General features: G+C 58.7%; 1 protein-coding gene across 5 annotated transcripts; it reads left to right on the plus strand.

The window, feature by feature from the left end:
• TUBGCP6 (tubulin gamma complex associated protein 6) lies at positions 51-22,060 on the plus strand. Of its 5 annotated transcripts, XM_021091331.1 has the most exons (24): positions 51-981; positions 2,787-2,950; positions 4,689-4,899; positions 10,641-10,814; positions 11,674-11,795; positions 12,582-12,660; positions 12,749-13,151; positions 13,243-13,382; positions 14,479-14,628; positions 15,178-15,259; positions 15,344-15,432; positions 15,513-15,628; positions 17,823-17,961; positions 18,229-18,300; positions 18,430-19,692; positions 19,836-19,888; positions 20,072-20,207; positions 20,289-20,457; positions 20,544-20,685; positions 20,786-20,980; positions 21,055-21,187; positions 21,264-21,477; positions 21,552-21,751; positions 21,847-21,996. In XM_021091331.1, the coding sequence occupies exons 15-24, from the start codon at positions 18,933-18,935 to the stop codon at positions 21,936-21,938; spliced, it is 2,094 nt and encodes a 697-aa protein (XP_020946990.1). In that variant the 5' UTR covers positions 51-981; positions 2,787-2,950; positions 4,689-4,899; positions 10,641-10,814; positions 11,674-11,795; positions 12,582-12,660; positions 12,749-13,151; positions 13,243-13,382; positions 14,479-14,628; positions 15,178-15,259; positions 15,344-15,432; positions 15,513-15,628; positions 17,823-17,961; positions 18,229-18,300; positions 18,430-18,932; the 3' UTR covers positions 21,939-21,996. The 5 variants fall into 5 exon arrangements, with proteins under 5 accessions (XP_020946990.1, XP_020946991.1, XP_020946992.1 ...); XM_021091332.1 differs by having other exon boundaries at positions 17,823-18,300; XM_021091333.1 differs by lacking the exons at positions 51-981; positions 2,787-2,950 and having other exon boundaries at positions 4,719-4,899; positions 12,749-12,858; positions 13,060-13,151.

Consider the following 22,068-nt stretch of genomic DNA (forward strand, 5'->3'; position numbering starts at 1 on the left):
CAGTTCCGGCGCGCCGGCTCCGACGGGCAGGCCCGTCGCACGGCGGTGACGCGGCGGCGGCGGCGGCGGCGGCGGCGGGAGCCGGGGGTCGCGCGCCCTTGCAGGGCTGAAGGGGCTGGTGGGCCGGCGGACCCGAGGGCTGGGCTCCACGCTCCATCTTCCGCGGCGCCTCTCCCGCCCGTCCCTGCCCGGGGGCCAGGAGGAGACGTCCCGTGCGAGGGCCCGGCGCGAAGAGGGGGCATGGCCAGCGTACCCCAGCTGTTGGACGACCTGTGCGAGGCCCTCCTGCCGGCTGCGAAGGCTCACTTGGGCCAGCGCCGCGGAAGCAGGAAGAGGGCCAAGCAGAGCCTCAAGAAGGTGGCCTACAATGCTCTTTTCACAAACCTGTTTCAAGATGAGGCTCGCAAGCTGCAGCCAGACCTCCCAAGACTCCCGGTGAAAAACAGGATCCTCATGCTGTCCTTCGACTTGCGAGTGGGCGGTCTAGCCGCTGAGGCCGACCGCCTGGAGGAGCTGGTGGAGGGGCTGGAGACGGCGCCTCGCGGGCCGCTGGCGGAGCTGGGCTCTGTTCTGGACCTCCTGGTGCAGCTGGCGGGCAGTGGTCCCCCTCGAGTGCTGCAGCGCAGGCGGGACTACTTCCTCCCCAAAGAGCACGTCGGCAGAAATGTTCGCTACGGCGGCTACGACTGCTGCCACCTGAGCGGGATTGAGGCGGACGTGCGCTCTATCATCTCCGGAGAGGAGGAGCTGTGTCGGGACCTAATCCGGAAGACGCTGCAGGTGATGGAGGCGGCGCCGGGCACCGGCCTGCCCGCCTTTGGGCTGTCCTCGTACGGCGACCCTTACGGGGACAGATTTGAGAGAGACACCCGAGTTTCGCTTTTCGGAGCCCTCGTGCACAGCCGCACCGCCGACCTGGACGTCCGTCTGGACCTGCCCCCGGTGCCGGACAGCGCAGACGTCTCTGGCTTGGCCATCAAGGTAGCGTGTTTGCGTCCTGCCTCCGGCTCATGAGGCTTGGGAAGTGCCTCCTTCGACCGGCCGTTGGCGGGGTAAAGGGAGGGCAGCTGGAGTCCAGGGATCTGATGCTGAGCCGGGGGGAGGGGAGAGGGGGCACCTGCTGAAGGGGTTCGCGGAGCCCCTTTCCGCCGCAGGCCCGCCACCTGCTGCTTTCCTCCCCTAAGTGACAGCACATGCTGTTAAGTCATTTCTGCCCTTGAGCTGATGTTTAGGTTAAAAACGTCCAACTCTCCCCTGTCTCGGAAGCCACATTTCAAGTGTTCAGTGGCTATATGTGACGGAAGCATTTGTCCCAAACGTATATGTAGTTTTATATGCTTTTTGTACCAATAACACGGACTTTTTCAGATTTTTTTTTTTTTTTCTTTTTAGGGCCACATCTGCGGCTTATGGAGGTTCCCAGGCCAGGGGTCTAATTGGAGCTACAGCTGCAAGCCTACGCCACAGCCACAGCAACACAGGATCCAAACCATGTCTGCAACCTACACCACAGTTCGTAGCAACGCCAGATCCTTAACCCACTGAGCGAGGCCAGGGATTGAACCCGAGACCTCATGGGTCCTAGTCAGAATCATTTCCCTTGCACCACAAGGGGAACTCCTGTCTTCTTTTTTTAGGGCCTCACCTGCGGCATATGGAGGTTCCCAGGCTAGGGGTCTAATTGGGGCTGTAGCTGCTGCGTGCTCAAAGATGCTAGTCAGAGTCGTTTCTGCTGAGCCATGACGGGAACTGCTTTTTTTTTTTTTTTTTTTTTTTTTTTTTTTTGTCTTTTTGCCTTTTCTAGGGCCGCTCCCTCGGCATATGGAGATTCCCAGGCTAGGGGTCTAATCAGAGCTGTAGCCACTGGCCTATGCCAGAGCCACAGCAACAAGGGATCTGAGCCGTGTCTGCAACCTACACCACAGCTCACGGCCACACCGGATCCTTAACCCACTGAGCGAGGCCAGGGATCAAACCCGCAACCTCATGGTTCCTAGTCGGAGTCATTAAGCACTGAGCCACGATGGGAACTCCCAAATGTTGCCTATCAAATAGGATTGCATTTCACTAAGCAATGCTCAGAGAATTTTTTTTTTTTGTCTTTTCTAGGGCCGCACCTGCAGCATATGGAGGTTCCCAGGCTAGGGGTCGAATGGAGCTGTAGCCACTGTCCTACACCACAGCAATGCCAGATCCTTAACCCACTGAGCAAGGCCAGAGAGGCTAGTCAGATTCATTTCCTCTGAGCCACTACAGGAACTCCCCTATGTTATTAAGTAAATTGTCATTTGCCTTTGCATTCTGTGACTTTGCTGAAAGGGTGGGCTGCCCTGGCTCCATCATTCCCTTCTATGTGGTTCCTAGATTGTCTCCAAAGGTGATGTCACAGCCAAAATCTTGATGTACATGAATTTTCCTGTGTCTGTGATTTTTTTCTTATGCTGGGTTTGCCAGAATGCATTTCTACATCAGAGGCATGCATCCTATGAACGCTTTCAGTGTAAGTTATATTGAGGCTCGGAAGCCTCAATGAGTCTGTGTTGTGTGAAACTGGACATTGATAATGAATGAACTTCTTTAGTCTCTCAAATGATTCCCTAGGGGCGAAAACATCGTGTGGTGCTTGTGGGCTGGAGCAAGTCGGAAGTCGCGTTCTGCTGGGTTTGCCCCAGAGTAGATGGGGAGTCACTGCGCGGGTGCGGGAGAGCTCCCCGCATTCTCCTCGCGCTTGGGTGACGTCTAGACACCCTGTCACGGGGGAAATGTCTTTTTCCTGCGGTCTCCAGGTCCCTCTGAGCGTGGATCAGTCCGAAGACGAAGGGTTCCAGTCGGCACCCAATCTGACTCCTGATTCCCAGTCTGAGCCGGGTGTTACTCCAGACATCGACCTGTGGGAAGCCGTGCTCACCTATGAGGCCAGCAGGCGGAGGTGCTGGGAGCAGATTGGATGGTTCGTGAGCCACTGTCCCCACCCCCCGAACGTGGCCTTTCCTCAGAGAGCCCAGATAGCTGGGATTAGCAGCTTGGAAGTGTCAGTCCAGCTGGCATACGAACTTGCCGAGTGGGTCACGTGGCCGTGGTGGTCGGGGACTGACCCTGAAAGAGTGGGTAGGAGCAGGGTGCCTCGAGCACACCTGTCCCGGGACCCCTGACCATTCAGAGGCCCTTTCCTCATGCTCTCCTTGCCCCAGGGGCGTCTCCTGTCCCTCAGGGAGCTGGTCCTGGGCTGGACGTCGAGCCTCCTTGTAGCTTCCATCTGCAGCACCTGCCCTGTGAGGGCTGGGCTTGTCCTCCTGGCTGCTCTGGGCCCTGCCGTCTGATACTGGCTGACAGAGGGAAGGAGCAAGTTATGGTGCATTGTCCGTTAAAAAGCATTTTTAGTTTTAACAAATTCTGAGAGTTTTCTTAGGCTCCTGTTATTAAGTTACTGGGAGTTCCTGTCATGGCTCAGTGGTAATGAACCCAACTGGTATCCATGAGGATGAGGGTTCGATCCCTGGCCCTGCTCAGTGGGCTAAGGATCTGGCGTTGCCGTGACCTGTGGTGTAGGTCACAGATGTGGCTCGGATCTGTGTTGCTGCGGTTGTGGTGTAGGCCAGCATCTGCAGCTCCGATTTGACCCCGAGCCTGGGAACTTCTGTATGCTGCAGGTGTAGCCCTAAAAAGACCAAAAAAAAAAAAAGAAAGTTGCTTTTTTAGAGGGTTTTAAAGCACGGTTTTTCCGTTCATCAGTAGGGGTTGATGGTTTCCGAAGGGACGTTTAGGAAGCGATACCGTGTTTGGCCTCTTTTGGCCTCCGTGCTGTGCTATTCCTCAACCCCCTATGGGACCCCGCAGGCCAGCGACCCGAGGGTGCGCGTGTCCCCCCAGCCGTCCTCTGCGAGACCCGGCCTCCCTGATGTCTCCTAGAAATTCATTCTTTGCACTTTTTGGGGGCGGGCGATGATGTGCACATGACCTAAGGTTTCACACCGGCACTGCCTGGAGTGTCTCCTCAGTGGCGCCAAGGACGCCCGCAGTTTGTGACCCTCCCTCCTGTCCGTCTCCAGAACTTTATCTTCCCAAATTGACCCTCTGCCCCCAAGAACCTGACTCCCCATCCGCGCCCCTGGCACCCGCTCTCCTGCCTGTCGCCTTGATGCCGACTCCCTTAGGCACCCGGAAGCGGAAGCGGGTCCCCGCCTGCCTGAGCTGCTGCGCCGCGCGCGCTTCTCTCCGCGTCCTGTCCTCAGGGTTCCTGCCGCAGCAGCTCCTCTGACCCTTGTGTCGGGACGCCCTTCCTTTTGAGGCTGGGCCTTCGTCCCCTGGCACGCAGGGACTCTATCTCGTCAGCTCGTGGACGCTTGGGCTGTTGAGCGTGTGCTGCTGGCACCTGGGTGTTGGAACCTCGTGCTTGTTTTCAGCGTAAAGGCGCATCACCAGCGAGGTGTCAGCCTCAGGCCCGCTGTGTGCCCGTGGGTGCTGGGCGGGGGGGCATGTGCTGCTCCTCTTGGATGCTGCACAGAGCTGTCTGGCGAGGTCCCTTGCGAGCAGTGCTGAGTCTGCTGGATGCTGCCTGAGAGGCTGTGTGCTTGTTTGGGGTTCACACCTGGTCTTAGACACTTCGTCGTCTGGGGTCGCTCTTCGCTCTGCCTTGTGTTCCTGCAGCCAGGGTGCTCTGTCTGCTCACTGCCCCTCTCCCCACACAGCCCCCCCGGCCACAGAGAGGAGCCCTACCTCACCGAGGCGGGAAGGGACGCCTTCGACAGGTTCTGCAGGCTCCGCCAAGGGGAGCTGCAGGTGCTGGGGGGCGCCCTCCTGCAGGCCCCGCAGCCTGTGCTGGTGAAGGAGAGTGAGCTGGTGAAGGACACGCTGAACGTCCTGCTGGGGGTCGTGTCGGCCACGTTCTCCCTCTGTCAGGTAAGGAAGGCGCTGCGCCCCCGGCTGGGGCCGCCCGTGACAGGGTGGGGAAGCCGGCTCTGTGGCCTGCCTGGTGCGCGTCGTCTGGGTTCAGCTCTAAAAAGTGTTAATTCATGGATGTCCTTTTAAAGCGGGAACGAGGGACAGCTGTTCCTCGCCAGCAGTGAAACCGGAGAAGCGGGCCCGTTGCCGCGGATCCTCGGGACCTGCTGCGTGTGGCGACAGGCACCGCTTTTCCTGCTCCCAGGCTGCCCTGCGTGAGGGGCCTGGCGCTCTGCATTTCGCCCAGCCTTTGTCTCTTGCTGCGTGTTTATTGAGTAAGAGAAACTGCTTACAAGAGGGCAGCCTTTCGCGAGTGTTGTCCTGCAGGCTTCTTTCAGCCAGGGCCCAGTCTCTGTCTTCAGAGTTCCCTTCCGGCGGCTGTTCTCAGACTTGAGTTTGTGCTAGAAGCACATCCTGGGCCTGGACCAGATGCGCTGCCGCCGACTCCTCGGGCAGCTGGTGCTGGGCTGGGCCGCTGCTCCAGATGCCGTTTTCAGGGTCTCAGGGTTCTGCTGTGTGAGTGGCCTTTCTCTGGAGTGGGATCAATCCTCCCACCCTTTTAAAACTGTGATAAAATAACATTCCTTAAAACTTACAATCCCAACCACCTTATTTTTTATTTTTATTTCATTATGGCTGCAGCAGTGGCGTATGGAAGTTCCTGATCTGGGGATTGAATCTCAGTCACAGCTTTGACCTTTGTCACAGCTGTAGCAACGCCACTGCTTCCTTTAACCCACTGCACTGGGCTGGGGATCAAATCTGCACCTCCACAGGGACCTAAGCCACTGCAATTGTGTCCTTAACCCACTGTGCTACAGTGAGAACTCATCTTAACCACTTTGCAGTGGTCTAGGTAGCAGTAATTACCTTCACAATGTTGTGTAACCACCCCACTAGTTTTTTTTTTTTTCTTGGGCCATACCTGTAGCATATGGAAGTTTCCAGGCTAGAGGTCGAATCCAAGCTGCAGCTGCTGGCCTACAGCACAGCTACAGCAATGCGAGATCTGAGTCATGTCTGTGACCGCCACAGCTCATGGCAATGCTGGGTCCTTAACCTGCTGAGCAAGGCCAGGGATTGTACCCGCATCCTCATGGATACTAGTTGGATTTGTTACAGCAGAGCCACAATGGGAATTCCTGGAGTTTTGTAGTTTTAGCTTTAAGTTTAGGCGTTTGATCTATTTTGAGTTAATTTTTGTTTCTGGTATAAAGGGAAGGTCCAACTGAAATCTTTTGCATGCGGATATTCCATTTACCCAGCACTATTTGTTGAAAACACCACTTTTTCCCTCATTGAATGATACCTGTGAGGTGTTGCCAATTAATTGACCTTATATGTGAGTGTTTACTTCTGGGCTCTGTTCTGTTCCATTGGTCTTCACATCTGTCCTTATGTCCGTGCCACACTGTTTTGATTTCTATAGCTTTGTAGGAAGTGTGAGTTTTCCAGGTTGGTTTTTTTTTTTTTTTTTTTTTTAAGATTGTTGTGGTTATTCAGGCCCTTTGTAATTCCATATGAATTTTAGAGTTAGGGTTTTTCTATTTCTGTAAATGATACCTTTGGGATATTGATAGGAATGGTATTGAATTCAGAGGTCACTTTGGGTATATTATTATCTAACAATTTTAGATATTCCAGTTCATGAACATGGGATGTCTTTCTATTTATTTAAGTCTTTAATTTCTTTCAGCAATGTTTCCTAATTTTCACAGCAACAAGTCTTTTGTCTTCTTGGGTAAATTTATTTCTACATTTTTTTCTTTGTCTTTTTAGTATTTCTACGTATTTTATTCTTTTTTTTTTTTTTTTTTTTGTCTTTTTGTTGTTGTTGTTGTTGTTGCTGCTATTTCTTGGGCCGCTCCTGCGGCATATGGAGGTTCCCAGGCTAGGGGTTGAAGCGGAGCTGTAGCCACCGGCCTACGCCAGAGCCACAGCAACGCGAGATCCAAGCCGCGTCTGCAACCTACACCATAGCTCACGGCAATGCCAGATCATTAACCCACTGAGCAAGGGCAGGGACCGAACCCGCAACCTCATGGTTCCTAGTCGGATTCGTTAACCACTGCGCCACGACGGGAACTCCCGTATTTTATTCTTTGTTTGTTTGTTTTTGGTCTTTTTGCCTTTTCTAGGGCTGCACCCACGGCATATGGAGGTTCCCAGGCTAGGGGTCTAATCAGAGCTGTAGCCGCCAGCCTACACCAGAGCCATAGCAACTCTGGATCTGAGCCACGTCTGTGACTTACACCACAGCTCACGGCAACACCGGATCATCAACCTATGAGTGAGGCCAGGCATCTAACCCAATCCTCAAGGATACTAGTTGGGTTCATTAACCACTGAGCCATGACAGGAACCTTTTTCATTTCTGTTTTTGTTTTGGCTGTGCCCACTACATGTAGAACTTCTGGGGCCAGGAATTGAATCCATGCTACAGTGGCAACCTGAGCCATGGCAGTGATAACACTGGATCCTTAGCCTGATGGGCCCCCAGGGAACTCCTCAGTTTCCACTTTTGGATTGTTTATTGCAACTGTGTAGAAATACAACTGATTTTTCTGTGTTGATTTTGTATCCTGGAACTTTGCTGAATTCATTTGTTAGCTCTAACAGGTATTTATTTATTTATTTACTTATTTATTATTTTGCTTTTTAGGGCTGCACCTGTGGCCTATGGAGGTTCCCAGGCTAGGGGTCAAATCCGAGCTGTAGCTGCTGGCCTACCCCACAGCCACGGCAATGCTGGATCCTTAACCCACTAAGCAAGGCCGGGGATGGAACCTGCGTCCTCATGGATGCTAGTCAGATTCATTTCTGTGAGCCATGACGGGAACGCCTATTGAGTGTTTTCATTGTGAAAGGCTGTTGAGTTTTCTCAGAATTTTTTTTTCGTCAGTTGAGATGAGCCTATATAGTTTTTTCCTTCATTCTGTTAATGTGGCATGTTGCATTGATTTTTTGGCATATTACATTGAAAAACTTTTTGACTGCCCCTAGGCATATGGAGTGCCTGGGCCAGGGATCAGATTTGGGTCACCATTTGTGAGCTACACCACAGCTTTGGCAGTGCCAAGTCCTTTAACTCACTATGCTGGGCTGGGATCAAACGTGTGACCTGGTGCTGCAGACACGCCACTGATCCCACTGCACCACAGCAGGAGCTCCATGTATTCCTGAGATAAAACCCACTTAGTCATGGTACAGAATCCTTTAACATGCTGTTAGATTCAGTTTGTTAGTGTTTTTTGTTTGGTTTGGTTTGTTTTTTTTGTTTTTTTTTTTTTTTTTTTTTTTTTTAATCCTTTCTAGGGCCACATTCGTGGCACATGGAGGTTCCTAGGCTAGGGGTCTAATCAGAGTTGTAGCCACCGGCTTATACCAGAGCCACAGCAACGCGGGGTCCGAGCCGCGTCTGCGCCCTACACCACAGCTCACGGCAATGCCTGGTCCTTGACCCACTGAGCGAGGCCAGGGATCAAACCCGCAACCTCATGGTTCCTAGTCGGATTCATTAGCCACTGTGCCACGACGGGAACTCCTTATCAAGGATTTTTGCATCTGTGTTCATAAGGGATGTTGGCCTGTAGTTTTTTCCCTGTAATGTCTTCGTCTTGTTTTGGCATCAATGCAGTAACAGCCTCTTAGAATTAGGAAGTGTTGGAGTTCCCATTGTGGCTCAGTGGTTAACGAATCCGACTAGGAACCATGAGGTTGAGGGTTTGATCCCCACCCTTGCTCAGTGGGTTAACGATCCGGCGTTGCCATGAGCTGTGGTGTAGGTTGCAGACGCGGCTCGGATCCTGCATTGCTGTGGCTCTGGCGCAGGCCGGCGTCTACAGCTCCGATTCAACCCCTAGCCTGGGAACCTCCACATGCCGAGGGAGCGGCCCTGGAAATGGCAAAATGACAAAAAAAAACAAAGAATTTGGAAGACTTTAGGAATAACTGGTATTAATTCTTTACTTGTTTGGTAGAATTTACCAGTGAAGCCATCTCGTCTTGGACTTTGTAGGGGTTTTGCTGTTTTTATTCTCTTTAAATTATAAAACTCAGATGACGTTAATGTTTTCCACCTGGACTTGCTGGGAGGTGTTGTACTGGCCGCAGCCCATTGCCTGGACGGCTGTAGGCACCCACTCACTGGGCCTGAAGTGCTTGTTCAGCCTGTTTCATCTGTGGTCAGCCCCAACCCCACAGGCATCCCTGCGCTACACCAGGCCAGCGTCGGGTTCGGCTGGCCCTCGTGGTTCTTAGTACTAGTGTAGGGTACCCCCAGCAAGACTCCATCAGGGAACTTTGAAGAACAAGGTTTATTGAGCACGGGCCCTGGGGGCACACGCATGCCCACGGCCACACAGAGAGGGCTTAGATAGGGAGGGGTCTGAGAGGGGTCTGCGGTTCTGACTTCAGGGCAGTTGAGGGTGAAGTGCTTAGGGTTTCACAGGGTCACTCTTTTTTTTTGTCTTTTTGTCTCTTTAGGGCTGAACCCACGGCATATGGAGGTTCCCAGGCTAGGGGTCCAATTGGAGCTGTAGCCACCGGCCTACACCACAGCCACAGCAATACCAGATCCGAGCCGCATCTGCGATCTACACCACAGCTCACGGCCACGCCGGATCCTTAACCCACTGAGCGAGGCCAGGGATCAAACCCACAACCTCGTGGTTCCTCGTCGGATTCGCTTCTGTTGTGCCGTCGTAGGAACTCCTGTTTCAGGAATTTGTCCATGTCGTCTAGGTTCTTTAATTTGTTGGCCTATGATTGTTCGTAGGGCTAAATCCTTTTCACTTCTGCAAAATCAGTAGTGATGGCCCCATCTTGATTCCCGATTTTAGTAATGACTCTTTCTTTTTTCTTAGTCCATCTGAAGCTTTGTTGGTCTTTTCAGAGAACTAACTCTTGACGTTTGGTTTCATGATTGTCTCTCTTGTTTCTGTTCTCCCCTTTATTTATCTCCACTCTCTCTCTACAGTTTCTTCTTTGTTAGCTGGGGCTTCTTCTGCTCTTTTGCTGCGTCTTTGATGTGTACAGTCTGCTTATTTGAGATCTTCCTCCTCTTTAATTTCTTTTTTAAAAAAATAAAGTCTAGTTGATTGGCAGCGTTGTGCCGATTTCCACTGTACGGCCGAGGGGCGCGGTCCTGCATTGGCACGTGTATTCCGCTTTCTCACGTTAGCGTCTGCTGTGGGGCTGTCCCATGAGACTGGACAGAGTTCCCTGTGCTACAGCAGGACCTCACTGCCCATGCATTCTCTTCCTTCTCTTGAAAGCGGGTCTTGGCAGCCGTGCATTCCCCCCCGCCCCGCACTCTCTGCACGCCGTGAGTTTGGTCGGAATCAGCCCGCTCGTGGGTTGGCTCAGGGCTTGTGTTTGCGAAGACTGTTATGGGGAAGTCGTGTGGGTGGCAGGTATTGCTGTGCCTCTCCTGTGGTTTCCTCAGGCAGGTGCTTGGGAGTTGATCAGATCAATGGTGAGCACTTGCTTACAGCCTCAGCCCCCAGGCAGGTGTTTGTGGGCACCTCGCAGGTGGCATGGGAGACTGTCTTCCGCGCCCTTTGCTGTTTGTGTGTCTTGGCCTGGTCTTGGGGGCACCCTGAGCAGTGGCGAGGTCCGGTATGTGGGGGGACTGGGAGGCGGCGCTATGGTGGGCTCTGGGTGCCTGGCCCCAGTGACCTCTCCTTTGTCCTGTCCAGCCAGCTCAGGCCTTCACAGTGAAGCGGGGCGTCCATGTGTCAGGGGCGTCCCCCGAGAGCGTCAGCAGCCTCCTCTCAGAGGTGGCCGAGTGTGGGACCCACTACGCGCGCCTGAGCGACTTCTCCCTGCAGCCTGTGCTGGACTCCTCATGCAGCAAGGGCCTCGTGTTCCAGGTACGGCCTGGCCTCACACTATCGCGGGTGTCCCTCTGGAGAAGAGCCTCAGAGGTCCCGCCAGGACAAACCTTTTTTCCTCGGTGACGTCCAGTCCGTGTTGCGCTTCAGGGATGGAGGCTGGCCATCCATGTCTGACTCGCTCGTTACCCCATCGGAAGCTGGGCACCTGTGTTTGGGCCACGAGACACTGTGGGGCGGTGTGGCTGGTGCTGGGGGTTCTGGGGGCAGGACACAGTGTGTACTGGGCACATGCTGCCTGTTCCCCACTGTGCCCCCTGGCTCGGATCTAAAGCAGCTCCTCCTGAAAGCCTGCTCACTGGCCCGTACACTGGGCACGGCGCCCAGGATGCAAAGGGGCAGGCGTCCAGACAGAGGAGGGCGGCAGGCGCTGGCTTGGTCCTTTCATATTCGCACCGCGGTGGGGTTGTCGGGATGACGCGAGAGGAGCTTTAGGTGCTGGGGCAGGTCTGGGGGGCCGGGAGGGCAGGAAGAGGCCAAGGCAGCCCTGCCGTGTGGGTCGTTTGGGATGTGAAGGCAGGGCAGCTGGCTCCTTGCTGCTGGGTTCTGGAGTGTTCCATGCAGGCCTCCTGAGCTGGGGCCACACTGCTGTGGTGCTGCCCAGGACGTGAGTCCTCGAGACCTCAGAGTTGGCGTCTGTGCACAAAGCCGGGCCACCTGAGATCCAGGGTCCGGACTCCTAGTGTAGCCGCCCTGGCTGCAGACACAGGATTTGCAGTGGCTGTGGTCTTCCGGCTGGGCTGGGCTGTCTGCACGTGACCCCCGGAGGCCCAATCTGGGGTGGGGAGAGGTAGCACCTGCTGGTTCCCAGCCTCTCTCCTCCACCCCTGCCCTGCAGGCCTTCACCAGCGGCCTGAGAAGGTACCTGCAGTATTACCGGGCTTGCGTCCTCTCCACGCCGCCCACCCTGAGCCTCCTGACCATTGGCTTTCTCTTCAAGAAACTGGGCCGGCAGCTGAGGTGAGCCTCGGCTTGGTGGCTCGTGGGGGCAGGTGGGAGGCCCATGAAACAGCCCTGGTGGGCGGGTGTCTGGCAAGCCCTTGCCCCAGCCAAATTCACGATGTGCTGGGTGCTGTCTGTTGGCAGAGCGCCACCCGGGCCTTGACCAGGGACTCCTGTCTGAGAGGCACACAGGGTGGCCCTGGCACACAGGAGTCAGTTGGTAAACAGCTGGCAGAGTGTCTGCCGTGGGCGCCATCTGGAGGAGGCAGGGTGTGGGGCGGCAGGGAGGTGTGTTCAGTGGGAGAGGGGTTCTTGCAGACAGAGGGGCAGGAGTGTGGGGCCCCTGGGGCTGGAGATGGGGTGCAGGGGGGGAGGCAGGAGCCTGGGGGGTCTGGAGGGTGCTGTGAGGGGGCTGGGCTGCCATGCAGAGCACAGCTTGCAGCCGGGTGGAGGGGCAGGGGGCCCCGGGGGACTTGGTAGCCATCCAGGACAGGGAGGCAAGGTGGTGGGTGCAGGAGGGGTCGCAGGGCAGAGTTGCAGGTGGGGAAGGGTCATGGGCTCTGGAGGGATTCAGAGTCTTGGCCAGTTCTGGGAAGGAGGTGGAGGTGCACGGGGGGTCCTGGGGTCCCCCGTGGGGGGGATTCTGGCAGGAAGCTCAAAGCTGAGGTCCCTGAGGTGCCAGTGGTTTTTTGGTTTTTTTTTTTTTTTTTTTCCTTTTTTTTTTTCCCAGTGGTTTTTAAAGCTGGACCAGAGCAGGGCTAGGACAGGTTCTGCTCGCCTGGTCTCACTGGCCTCTGTGTCTAGGTACCTGGCCGAGCTCTGTGGTGTGGGCACCGCACTCCCGGGCACTGGCGGAGGAGAGCCCAGGGCAGCATTCCCCACTGTGAGTCTGGATTCCTGCCGAGAGTGTAGACCCGGCCGCCGCCTGCCGTGTGTGGTGCCTGCACTGACCCTCTTCCCTGTGTCTCCAGGGGGTGAGGCTGCTCTCCTACCTCTACCAGGAGGCCCTGGACAACTGCAGCAACGAGCACTACCCGGTGTTGCTGTCTCTCCTGAAGACCAGCTGCGAGCCCTACACGCGGTGCGGTGGGCGCAGGGCGGGGCCGCACTCAGTCCCAACAGAGTTTGGGCTTATCCTCTAGTTAAGACACCTGCTGAGCACAGGCCTTGCAGTTGAGGAGGGGGAGGGCAGGATAGGTGGGCTTGGATAGGTGGTAGGGGGCAGGTGGGCTGGGGCAGCGCTCTCGCCCCACGCCTCACCGTGGCCCACCCGCCCTGGCAGGTTCATCCACGACTGGGTTTACAGCGGGGTTTTCAGAGATGTTTATGGCGAGTTCATGATCCAGGTGAACCACGAGTACCTGGGCTGCAGAGGTAGGTGTGCCTCTGGGCTGGGCCTCCCCCGTGCCGGGCGGGTCGGGGCCACGGCTGCATGCAGACCCTGTGTGTCCTGTCCCACATGTAGACAAGTCTTACTGGACCCACGGCTACGTGCTCGTTTCCAAAGAGGTGGAGGCCTGCGTCCCCGTGTTCCTGAAGCACGTTGCCCACGACGTGTACGTGTGCGGGAAGACCATCAACCTGCTGAAGCTCTGCTGCCCCCGGGTGAGGGCCTGACAGGCACCCCTTGCCCTGGGCTGCTTGTTGCGCCGTGGCGATGGCCTCGGCGGTTGGGTCCCTAGGCGGCCTGGCCCTCTGTCCTCAGCCCTGGGTTGGCTGCCTGGGAGCAGGGGTCACGGGGAGCATTTCCCCGAGTTTCATGCGCGGCCCTCTTGAGTGTCTGGTTCCAAGAGAGGAGGAAAAGCTGCAGGCATTTCAGAGCCCCTCTGCTCCCTCCTCCCCATGGAAACTGCCCCCGGAGGGCAGGGACGGGCTGTGTCGGTGGGACGGAGAACCCAAGCTGTTGCGGGAGTAGTGGCCCTCTGGCCTGGGGCGGCTGTGGAGGGGCTGTGCTGTGGAGCGAGCCCTGTGCCGGGCAGCCTCTGGGGGAAGCTGCTGTCTGATGTCCCAGCAGGCTGGCCAGCCGGTCGCAGGCCAGATCAGTGGGCAGCAGCTGCGCCCGTGCGGGGCTGTCAGACGGGAGCCGCCAGGACAGGCTCAGGGCCCAGTGGGAGCAGCTGGTGCCGCTTCGTTGCTGAGGGGATCATTGCTGAGTCCCCTCGTTGCTGAGTCCCCGGGTGCTGTGAGAGACTGGCTGCGGGGCGGGGCGGCTCCTGAGAAGGGTGGGGCTCCCGAGGAGGTGGGGCTTCGGGGAGGGGTGGGGCTCTGAGGAGGTGGGGCTCCAGGAAGGGGTGGGGCTCTGAGGAGGTGGGGCTCCAGGGAGGGGTGGGGCTCTGAGGAGGTGGGGCTTCGGGGAGGGGTGGGGCTCTGAGGAGGTGGGGCTCCTGGGGAGGGTGGGGCGTGGCTCTGGGGAGAAGAGGGCGGGGCGCCGGCTGTGCTGCCTGGGTTGACTCAGTGAGTGAGTGTGGTTGTGTCCGGTCTCCTCGGCTAGTGGGAGCCAGAGGTGGTCTCTGCCACAGGGCAGCCTCGGCCTGGATGGACCCCCACAGAGCCTGGGATGTCCTCAGAGCCGTGCAGCCTGCCAGTGAGGCATGCAGTGTTCTTGAGAAAGCAGGCTGTCCACGCAGGTCACCGGACAGGGGCAGAGCGGGATGTGGCTCTGAGTATCGCTGGGCTCACTGCAGGTCCTCCTCCCCGACAGCATTACCTCTGCTGCTCTGACGTCCCTGTCCCTCGCATCTCGGTGATTTTTTCCCTCGAGGAGTTGAAGGATATCGAGAAGGACTGCGCCATCTACGTGGGACGGATGGAGAGGGTGGCACGCCACAGCTCCCTCAGCAAGGAGGAGAAGGTGTGGGGCGCCCGGGTCTTTGCTTGCGCCCCGTCTCCGTGTTCCTCCTGGGGCTGGCCGAGTGATGGCTCCAGGGCAGCAGGGCCCGAGGTTCTTGCGCTCGGCGGCCTCTGTGAGCTCCCCTCCTGTTCAGAAGGGGCAGGTGTACTAGGGCCAGAGCTTCCAGCCTCCTGTGTGGCGGAGGTGGAGGGGGCGTTGATGGAGCCTCCGAGGCCCAACATCTGGTGCTTAGCAGGGAGATGTGAGCAGGGCAGACCCCAGAGAACAAAGAGGGGGGTGAGAGCTGGAGTGGGAGAAGAGCCAGCCTGTTTGGGCAGCCTGGGCCTGGTCCTCCATCCTATCCCCTCCTCCAGATTGCTCTGTGAGGCTGTGTCAGCTGCCCCGGGAACCAGCCTTGTCACTGTGCAGGATGGGCACTTTTGCCCTCAGAGCCTGGCCACTGTCCTCGGACAGCCCACCCAAGGTCCGAGCAGACACACCCCTCCACCGGGCCCACCCAGGGGAGGGGGCAGAGGCCGAGATGCCTCAATCCCTGGTGGTCTTTTTCAGGAATTACGAATGGAAATCGCAAAGCAAGAGCTGATTGTCCACGCCCGGGAAGCGGCATCCAGGGTCCTGAGCGCGCTCAGTGGTGCGTGTGGCCCCGTCCCCGCTCTGCCTCTGGGGCAGCCTGCTGCGGCTCCTCACAGCAGCGCCCCTCGAACTCTCATCGCAGATCGGCAGATGTCCGAGCGGATGGCCTTGGATGCCCGGAAGCGAGAGCAGTTTCAGAGGCTGAAGGAGCAGTTTATGAGAGACCAGGAGGTGGGTGGGCTCCTCCTGGGGGGCGCAGGCTCGGGGGGGCGGCTTTACCAGCGAGGCTGCCTGTGCGGGTTGTCGTGCAGCGTCGCCGGGCAGCCAGGCAGGAGGAGCTGGATGACGACTTCAGCTATGCCCGCGAGCTCCGAGACCGGGAGAGGAGGTTGAAGGCCCTGGAGGAGCAGCTGGAGAGGAAGGCGAGGTAGGGCGGCATGGGCATGGTGCCACTCCAGGTGGACCTTCCCGGGACGAGGGCGCTGCAAGGGCACCACTGCTGGTTTGATCTTCGTGGCTGTTTACCCCTTCTGAAACTTTCAAGTGCCCGCTCAGGCAGCTGGGGAGTGGTCTGAACTCAGGGTGTCTCCTCACCATCGGTTTGTATGGTCGGGATCCAGGCTTAGCCCACACACTGTCCCCATCCCCTGTTTCTTTTGAGTTAAGCAGTTCCTGTTGCATTTATTTTGAAGCCTGTCAGCAGCCTGGCTGAAGTGGGCACTTGCCTGGCACCCCGTCCCAGTCTGTCTCTTGCTGTGTCATCAGAATGCCCCGCTCTCCCCTGCACTTCCTAAGCTGGCGAGCTGGCGGCTTGGGGCCTTTTGTGGGAGCTGTCACTTCCTGCTTGTTGTCTGGGGTCTCAGGTGTCCTGGCCGTGGGGACAGTGAGTGGAGCTGTGATGGAGCCAGTGGCTGACTGAGGGGTGCGCTTTATCTGCGCATGTGCACCCGTGCCGTCCTGTGTGTGTACACACGTGTGTTTGTGTGTGTGTGGGTAGATGTCATTCTCCTGCTTACATGGGAAGGAAGCTGGGTGCAGAGGCTGTGCCCCTGGAATTCCTGCTGTGGCTCAGCAGATTAAGGACCTGACGTAGTCGGTGAGGATGTGGGTCTGATCCTGGCCTTGCTCAGTGGTTAAGAGTCTGGTGTTGCCGTGAGCTGTGGCCTGGGTCACAGATGCAGCCTCGTGTTGCTGTGGCTGTGGTGTAGGCCCCAGCTGCAGCTCTGGTTCGACTGCCGGCCTGGGAATGTCCCTGTGCCGTGGGTGCAGCTAAAGAAGAAAGAAAAGAAAATCATTGGGCATAACATGCCAAGCTAGCTTTTCTTTCTTTTCTTTTTTCTTTTTTTTCTTTTTTTGTCTTTCTGCCTTTTCTAGGGCCGCTCCTGTGGCATATGGAGGTTCCCAGGCTAGGGGTCGAATCGGACCTGTAGCCACCGGCCTGCACCCCAGCCACAGCCACGCGGGATCCGAGCTGCGTCTGCAACCTACCCCACAGCTCACGGCAACTCTGGGTCCTTAACCCACTGAGCAAGGCCAGGGCTCGAACCCGCAACCTCATGGTTCCTAGTCGGATTTGTTAACCACTGCGCCATGACAGGAACTCCATTTTTTTTTTTTTTCTTTTCTTTTCTTTTTCTTTTTTGGCTGCCCTGTGGCACATGGAATTCCTGGGCCAGGGATCAGATCCAAGCCGTAGTTGCGACCTATGCTGCAGCTGCATCCATGCTGGTTGCTTTAACCCACTGTGCCAGGCTGGGGATCAAATCTGTGCCCTGGTGCTGCAGGGACGCCACTGATCCTGTAGTGCCACAGCGGGAACTCCTGTGCCATATTTTTGATTCCACATATAAGTGATAGAATACAGTGTTTGTTTTTTTCTTTCTGGCTTACTTCACTGAGTACGACAACACCTAGGTCCATCCATGTTGCTATAGATGGTATCGTTTCATTCTTTTTAGTGGCTGAATAATATTCCCTTGTGTGTGTGTACCATATCCTTTTTTTGTCTTTTTAGGGCTGCACCCACGGCACATGGAGGTTGCCAGGTTAGGGGTCTAATCGGAGCTGTAGCTGCTGGCCTACGCCACAGCCACGGCAACACCAGATCTGAGCCCCATCTGTGACCTACACCACAGCTCACGGCAACGCCGGATCCTTAACCCACTGAGGAAGGCCAGGGATTGAACCCGCAACCTCATTTGTTAACCGCTGCGCCATGACGGGAGCTCCTGTACCATATCCTCTTTATCCACTCCTCTGCTCAGGTTGCTTCCATGTCTTAGCTATTGTGAATAGTGCTGCAGGGAATATTAGAATACAGGTATCTTTTCAAATTACAGCTGCAGCTGAGGAGCAAGGCCTGACTCCTAGAAGGCCTGGGCAGCTCCCAGCCCCTCACCAGTCCCTTCCGTCACGCTATGTAGGAGCTCAGTCTGGTAGTCACTCAGCAGACGCCTGCTGTGCCAGGGGCAGAGAGACCTGCAGGTGTTGAGGGGGCCTGGGAAGGTGCCAAGCATGTGGGCTGCCTGTCGGAGGCCTGTGCCACCAAGAGCTGTCCAGCCCCTGGGGCACTGGCTGCACAGTGGGCTGACCACGGTGACCAGTCCTGTGTGTGGTTGCAGGCAGGCGCTGGTGGATCATTATAGCAAGTTGTCCGCAGAGGCTGCTCGTCGGGAGCGGAAGGCGCTGTGGAGGGTCCAGAGGCACAGGCTGGCGGACGCTCGGCGTCGCTTTCTCTTAGAGGAGGAGAAGCGTGTTCAGGTGATGCCAAGCTGCAGTTGGGAGCTCTCCGCTCTGCTCTCAGGAACTCCGGACCCCCTGGTGCCATGCACAGACCTGCCCGCATGCCCTCGAGGAGGGGTGGGTGGTGCTGTTGTCGTCGCTTGTCGGTGCTGTGACCGGGAAGAGGTGGTGCCGGGTGCTGGCCAGGCTGCAGCAAAGCACTGCGCAAGCTGCCCCGTGGGGGGGGCGTAGCAGTCGTGGGCGGTGGGGACGCTGCTGCCTCTCATCCTGCTGGTCGGTTTTCAGGGGATGCTGGGAGCTGTGTCTGAGGGGAAGCCCCCGGAGCCGCTGGCCGTCCTCCCAGGTGCCTGCTCCCAGGTGAGAGCTGCTCCCAGGCTGGGGGCTGGGCCTGTGTCCCCACTGCCCCCATCATGCATTCTGGTGTAGGGGACTGAAGTCGGGGACAGAGCAGGGAACAGGAGGAACCAAGGTGCACTTGTGTTTCAGGCCTCCCTTCCGTGCCCCGAGCACCCAGACGGAGGTGGCGGCTGTGGTTCTGGGCCTTCAGAGCAGCCCAAGGCTGCCCGGGATGGTCCCCGTGGGCCGAGCAGGCTGATGCCACAGCTCCCCGAGTCTCCAGCAGAGGCGGCCTGTGGCTCTGGGCCAGGACAGGCCTGCTGTTGGATCCGGTGGAGGATCCAGGGCTGTTGTCTGTGGGCCTCAGCATCCGAGACTTCCTGCCCACAGCCCAGGGGGCTGAGCAGCCTCTGCACACCGGCTCAGCTCTTGTCCTGGAGGAGGCGCTGCAGACCATTGGCTCCGACCTGCCTCCCCCGGCTCCGTCTGCAGCGGTGGGCACAGGGCCCTCTGGGCCACAGGAATACGATTTCAGAACCATCCTGAGGCCAGCTGTGGCCACCTCAGCTTTCCCAGGGCCCCTTCAGTCCACGGGAGGTGGCTTGGGCAGTGAGGGGCAGCCCCAGTGGGAGGACACTCATGTGCAGCTGGACATGTGTGTCCTAGATGGGCAGGTGGCACTGCCCCATGCGTGTTCTCCCCAGAAGACCTCCCCGCAAGAGGGCAGCCAGGCCATGGGGCAGCTCCTCAGACAAGTGTCAGAGGGCGATGTTCCCACAGGGGGTTATGCTTCGGGAACGGCCCCCTCCCGGCCACGGTGGAATGTCCACGGACATGTGTCAGATGCCAGCATCAAGGTGGGGGAGAACGTGTGTGACGTGGTTCCCTCCCGGCCACGGTGGAATGTCCACGGACACGTGTCAGATGCCAGCATCAAGGTGGGGGAGAATGTGTGTGACGTGGTCCCCTCCCGGCCACGGTGGAACGTCCACGGACACGTGTCAGATGCCAGCATCAAGGTGGGGGAGAACGTGTGTGACGTGGTCCCCTCCCGGCCACGGTGGAACATCCACGGACACGTGTCAGATGCCAGCATCAAGGTGGGGGAGAACGTGTGTGACGTAGTTCCCTCCCGGCCACGGTGGAACGTCCATGGACACGTATCTCAGTCCCAGGTGACTCTGGGGGTGCTCTCAGGGGAAGCCGAGCCCATTGTGCCCTGGCCCCACCAGACCCCCCCTGACCATGGGTCCCAGTCAGGCCTCAGCCTAGGAGCCCAGAGCCCTGCCCAGGAGGGGGAGCCGCAGCCAGCTGCAGAGACAGCCGTGGAAGGGGCAGAGAGCGGCCCCCAGGCCTCGCCCACTGCTGGAGCTGCGCCCGGTGTCCTGGGAGGCGGCAGCCCTGAGGAGCCAGGTCAGTAGGGCCCCCAGAGCTGTCTTGCTCCTGGTGGTGCCTGTGGGCCCAGGATGGGGAGAAGGGGAGCAGTCTGTTGTCTGGGAGTCGGCTTGGCCCTGAGGCACGCCCCCCCCCCCCCCCGCCCCATTTGTTCTGCCCAGGGAGGAGTGAGGACACCGTGGACCTCCCTGCGAGTTGCCGTCCAAGCTCACAGGTCAGGGGTCAGGGATTAGGGGTTGGGGGAGAAAGCTCTGCTGGTTGCCCCTCCCACCCCGCCTGCCCTTTCATGGGCAATGAGGGCTCTGTCCCGGGACCAGGCGACATGTGGGGCTCCCACCCAGCATTACTCCCTCTTCCCCCCGGGAAGGGGCGGGTTTTTGAGGCCGGGTCGTCTTAGGAAGGCGTGGACACCCAGAGCAGCCCAGGCCTCGGCGAGGAGGCGGCGCAGCGCTGGGGCATGGAGCAGGCCTACCTGGCAGGCCTGGCGGGGCAGTACCGCCTGGAGCAGTACCCGGACAGCTACGAGGCCATGTGTGAGTGGGCCGACCGCGCCGGGCGAGCGGGAGCCGGGCCAGCGTGTCCCCGGCAGGTGACAGTGGTCTGTCCCCCTGCAGCAGAACCTCCTGTCGCCCGCCTCCTGCACCACGGGCTTCCTCGAGCCTTTGCCCTCCCCGAGGACTCCGGGGTCCAGCCAGACACGGACGAGACGGCGGTGCAGCTGAGCGAGCTGCTGCCCCTGCCGGTGCTCATGAAGCACTCTGTCACCGCCCCGCTGGCTGCGCAGTGAGGCCCCGCCCCCCGCTGCGGCCCCGCCCCCGCCCGCGGCCCCGCCCCTGCAGCCCCCCTGACTCCAGGCCCTTCCCCCCCAGCGTCTCGTTGGTGAACAAGGCCGCCGTGGACTACTTTTTTGTGGAACTCCACCTCGGGGCGCACTTCGAGGCGCTGCGGCACTTTCTGCTGATGGAAGACGGGGAGTTCGCCCAGTCCCTCAGCGACCTACTCTTTGAGAAGGTGAACCCGGGGTGGAGTGAGGCGGGCTGGGGCTGCAGGGGGCATCTGGACGCCTGGGGACACTTGGGGACAGCTGGGAACGCCTGTGCTCTCATCTCAGCTCGGGGCAGGGCAGACGCCCGGGGAGCTGCTCAGCCCGCTGGTGCTCAACTCCGTGCTGAGCAAGGCCCTGCAGTACAGCCTGCACGGTGACACCCCGCACGCGGCCAACCTCTCCTTCGCCCTCAAGTTCCTGCCTGAGGCGTTTGCCCCCAACGCCCCGGACGTGCTCAGTTGCCTGGAGCTCAGGTACAAGGTCAGCAGAGCCCCTTCGTGTGGACTGGCGGGGCCGGCTCTGGACACAGGCGTGCTGACTGGCCTCCCCGGCAGGTTGACTGGCCCCTCAACATCGTGGTCACCGAGGGCTGCCTGAGCAGGTACAGCGGCATCTTCTCCTTCCTGCTGCAGCTGAAGCTCATGATGTGGACGCTCAAGGATGTCTGCTTCCACCTCAAGCGCACGGGTGAGCCCAGTGGGGGAGGGCGGGCCCAGCGCACCCTCGGGCGTGGCTGCCGCTCACCCCCCCCCCCCCACCGCAGCGCGGATGAGCCACGTGGCCAGCTCAGTGCAGTTCCGCCAGCTGCAGCTGTTCAAGCACGAGATGCAGCACTTCGTGAAAGTCATCCAGGGGTACATCGCCAACCAGATCCTGCACGTCACCTGGTGCGAGTTCCGGGCCAGGCTGGCCTCCGTGGGCGACCTGGAGGAGATCCAGCGTGCCCACGCCGAGTACCTGCACAAGGCTGTCTTCAGGTGAGGGTGGGCGCCGGGCGGCGGGCACGCCCGCGGGGAGCGGACCGACGGCGGCAGCTGCCTTGCTCCCGCAGGGGCCTGCTGACGGAGAAGGCGGCGCCGGCGATGAACATCATCCACAGCCTCTTCAGCCTAGTCCTCAAGTTCCGCAGCCAGCTCATCTCCCAGCCCTGGGGCCTGGCCGGCGGCCCCCACGGCGCCGAGCACCCCAACTTCGCCCTCATGCAGCAGTCCTACAGCACCTTCAAGTACTACTCCCACTTCCTCTTCAAAGGTGCCCCGTACCCCCAACGGGGGGGGGGGGGGCGCCCTGTGGGCGGCGGGTTGGGTCCTGCCGAGCTGCTCGCTGACCCCGTCCCCGCTCCCCAGTGGTGAGCAAGCTGGTGAATCGAGGCTACCAGCCCCACCTGGAGGACTTCCTGCTGCGCATCAACTTCAACAACTACTACCAGGACGCCTGAGGGCCGGCCCGCCCCGCCAGGGGCCTGCGTGGGGAATAAAGGTGCTGCCGCCCCCTGCCCCCCGCGTCCACGCCTCTCTCCTGGGCTGATCCTGGGGCCAGGGCGGGAGCAGAAGGACCACACGGAGGGA

This window comes from Sus scrofa, chromosome 5 (genome assembly GCF_000003025.6).
Source record: "Sus scrofa isolate TJ Tabasco breed Duroc chromosome 5, Sscrofa11.1, whole genome shotgun sequence".
Classification (NCBI taxonomy): Eukaryota; Metazoa; Chordata; class Mammalia; order Artiodactyla; family Suidae; genus Sus; species Sus scrofa.

Excerpts from the sequence above, each read along its gene's own strand:
- TUBGCP6 (XM_021091330.1), top strand. The coding sequence starts at position 18,933 with ATGTGTGTCCTAGATGGGCAGGTGGCACTGCCCCATGCGTGTTCTCCC. Across the intron at positions 19,693-19,835 it reads CGGCAGCCCTGAGGAGCCAG|GGAGGAGTGAGGACACCGTG; the intron begins GTCAGTAGGGCC and ends TGTTCTGCCCAG. Across the intron at positions 19,889-20,071 it reads GTTGCCGTCCAAGCTCACAG|GAAGGCGTGGACACCCAGAG; the intron begins GTCAGGGGTCAG and ends GGGTCGTCTTAG.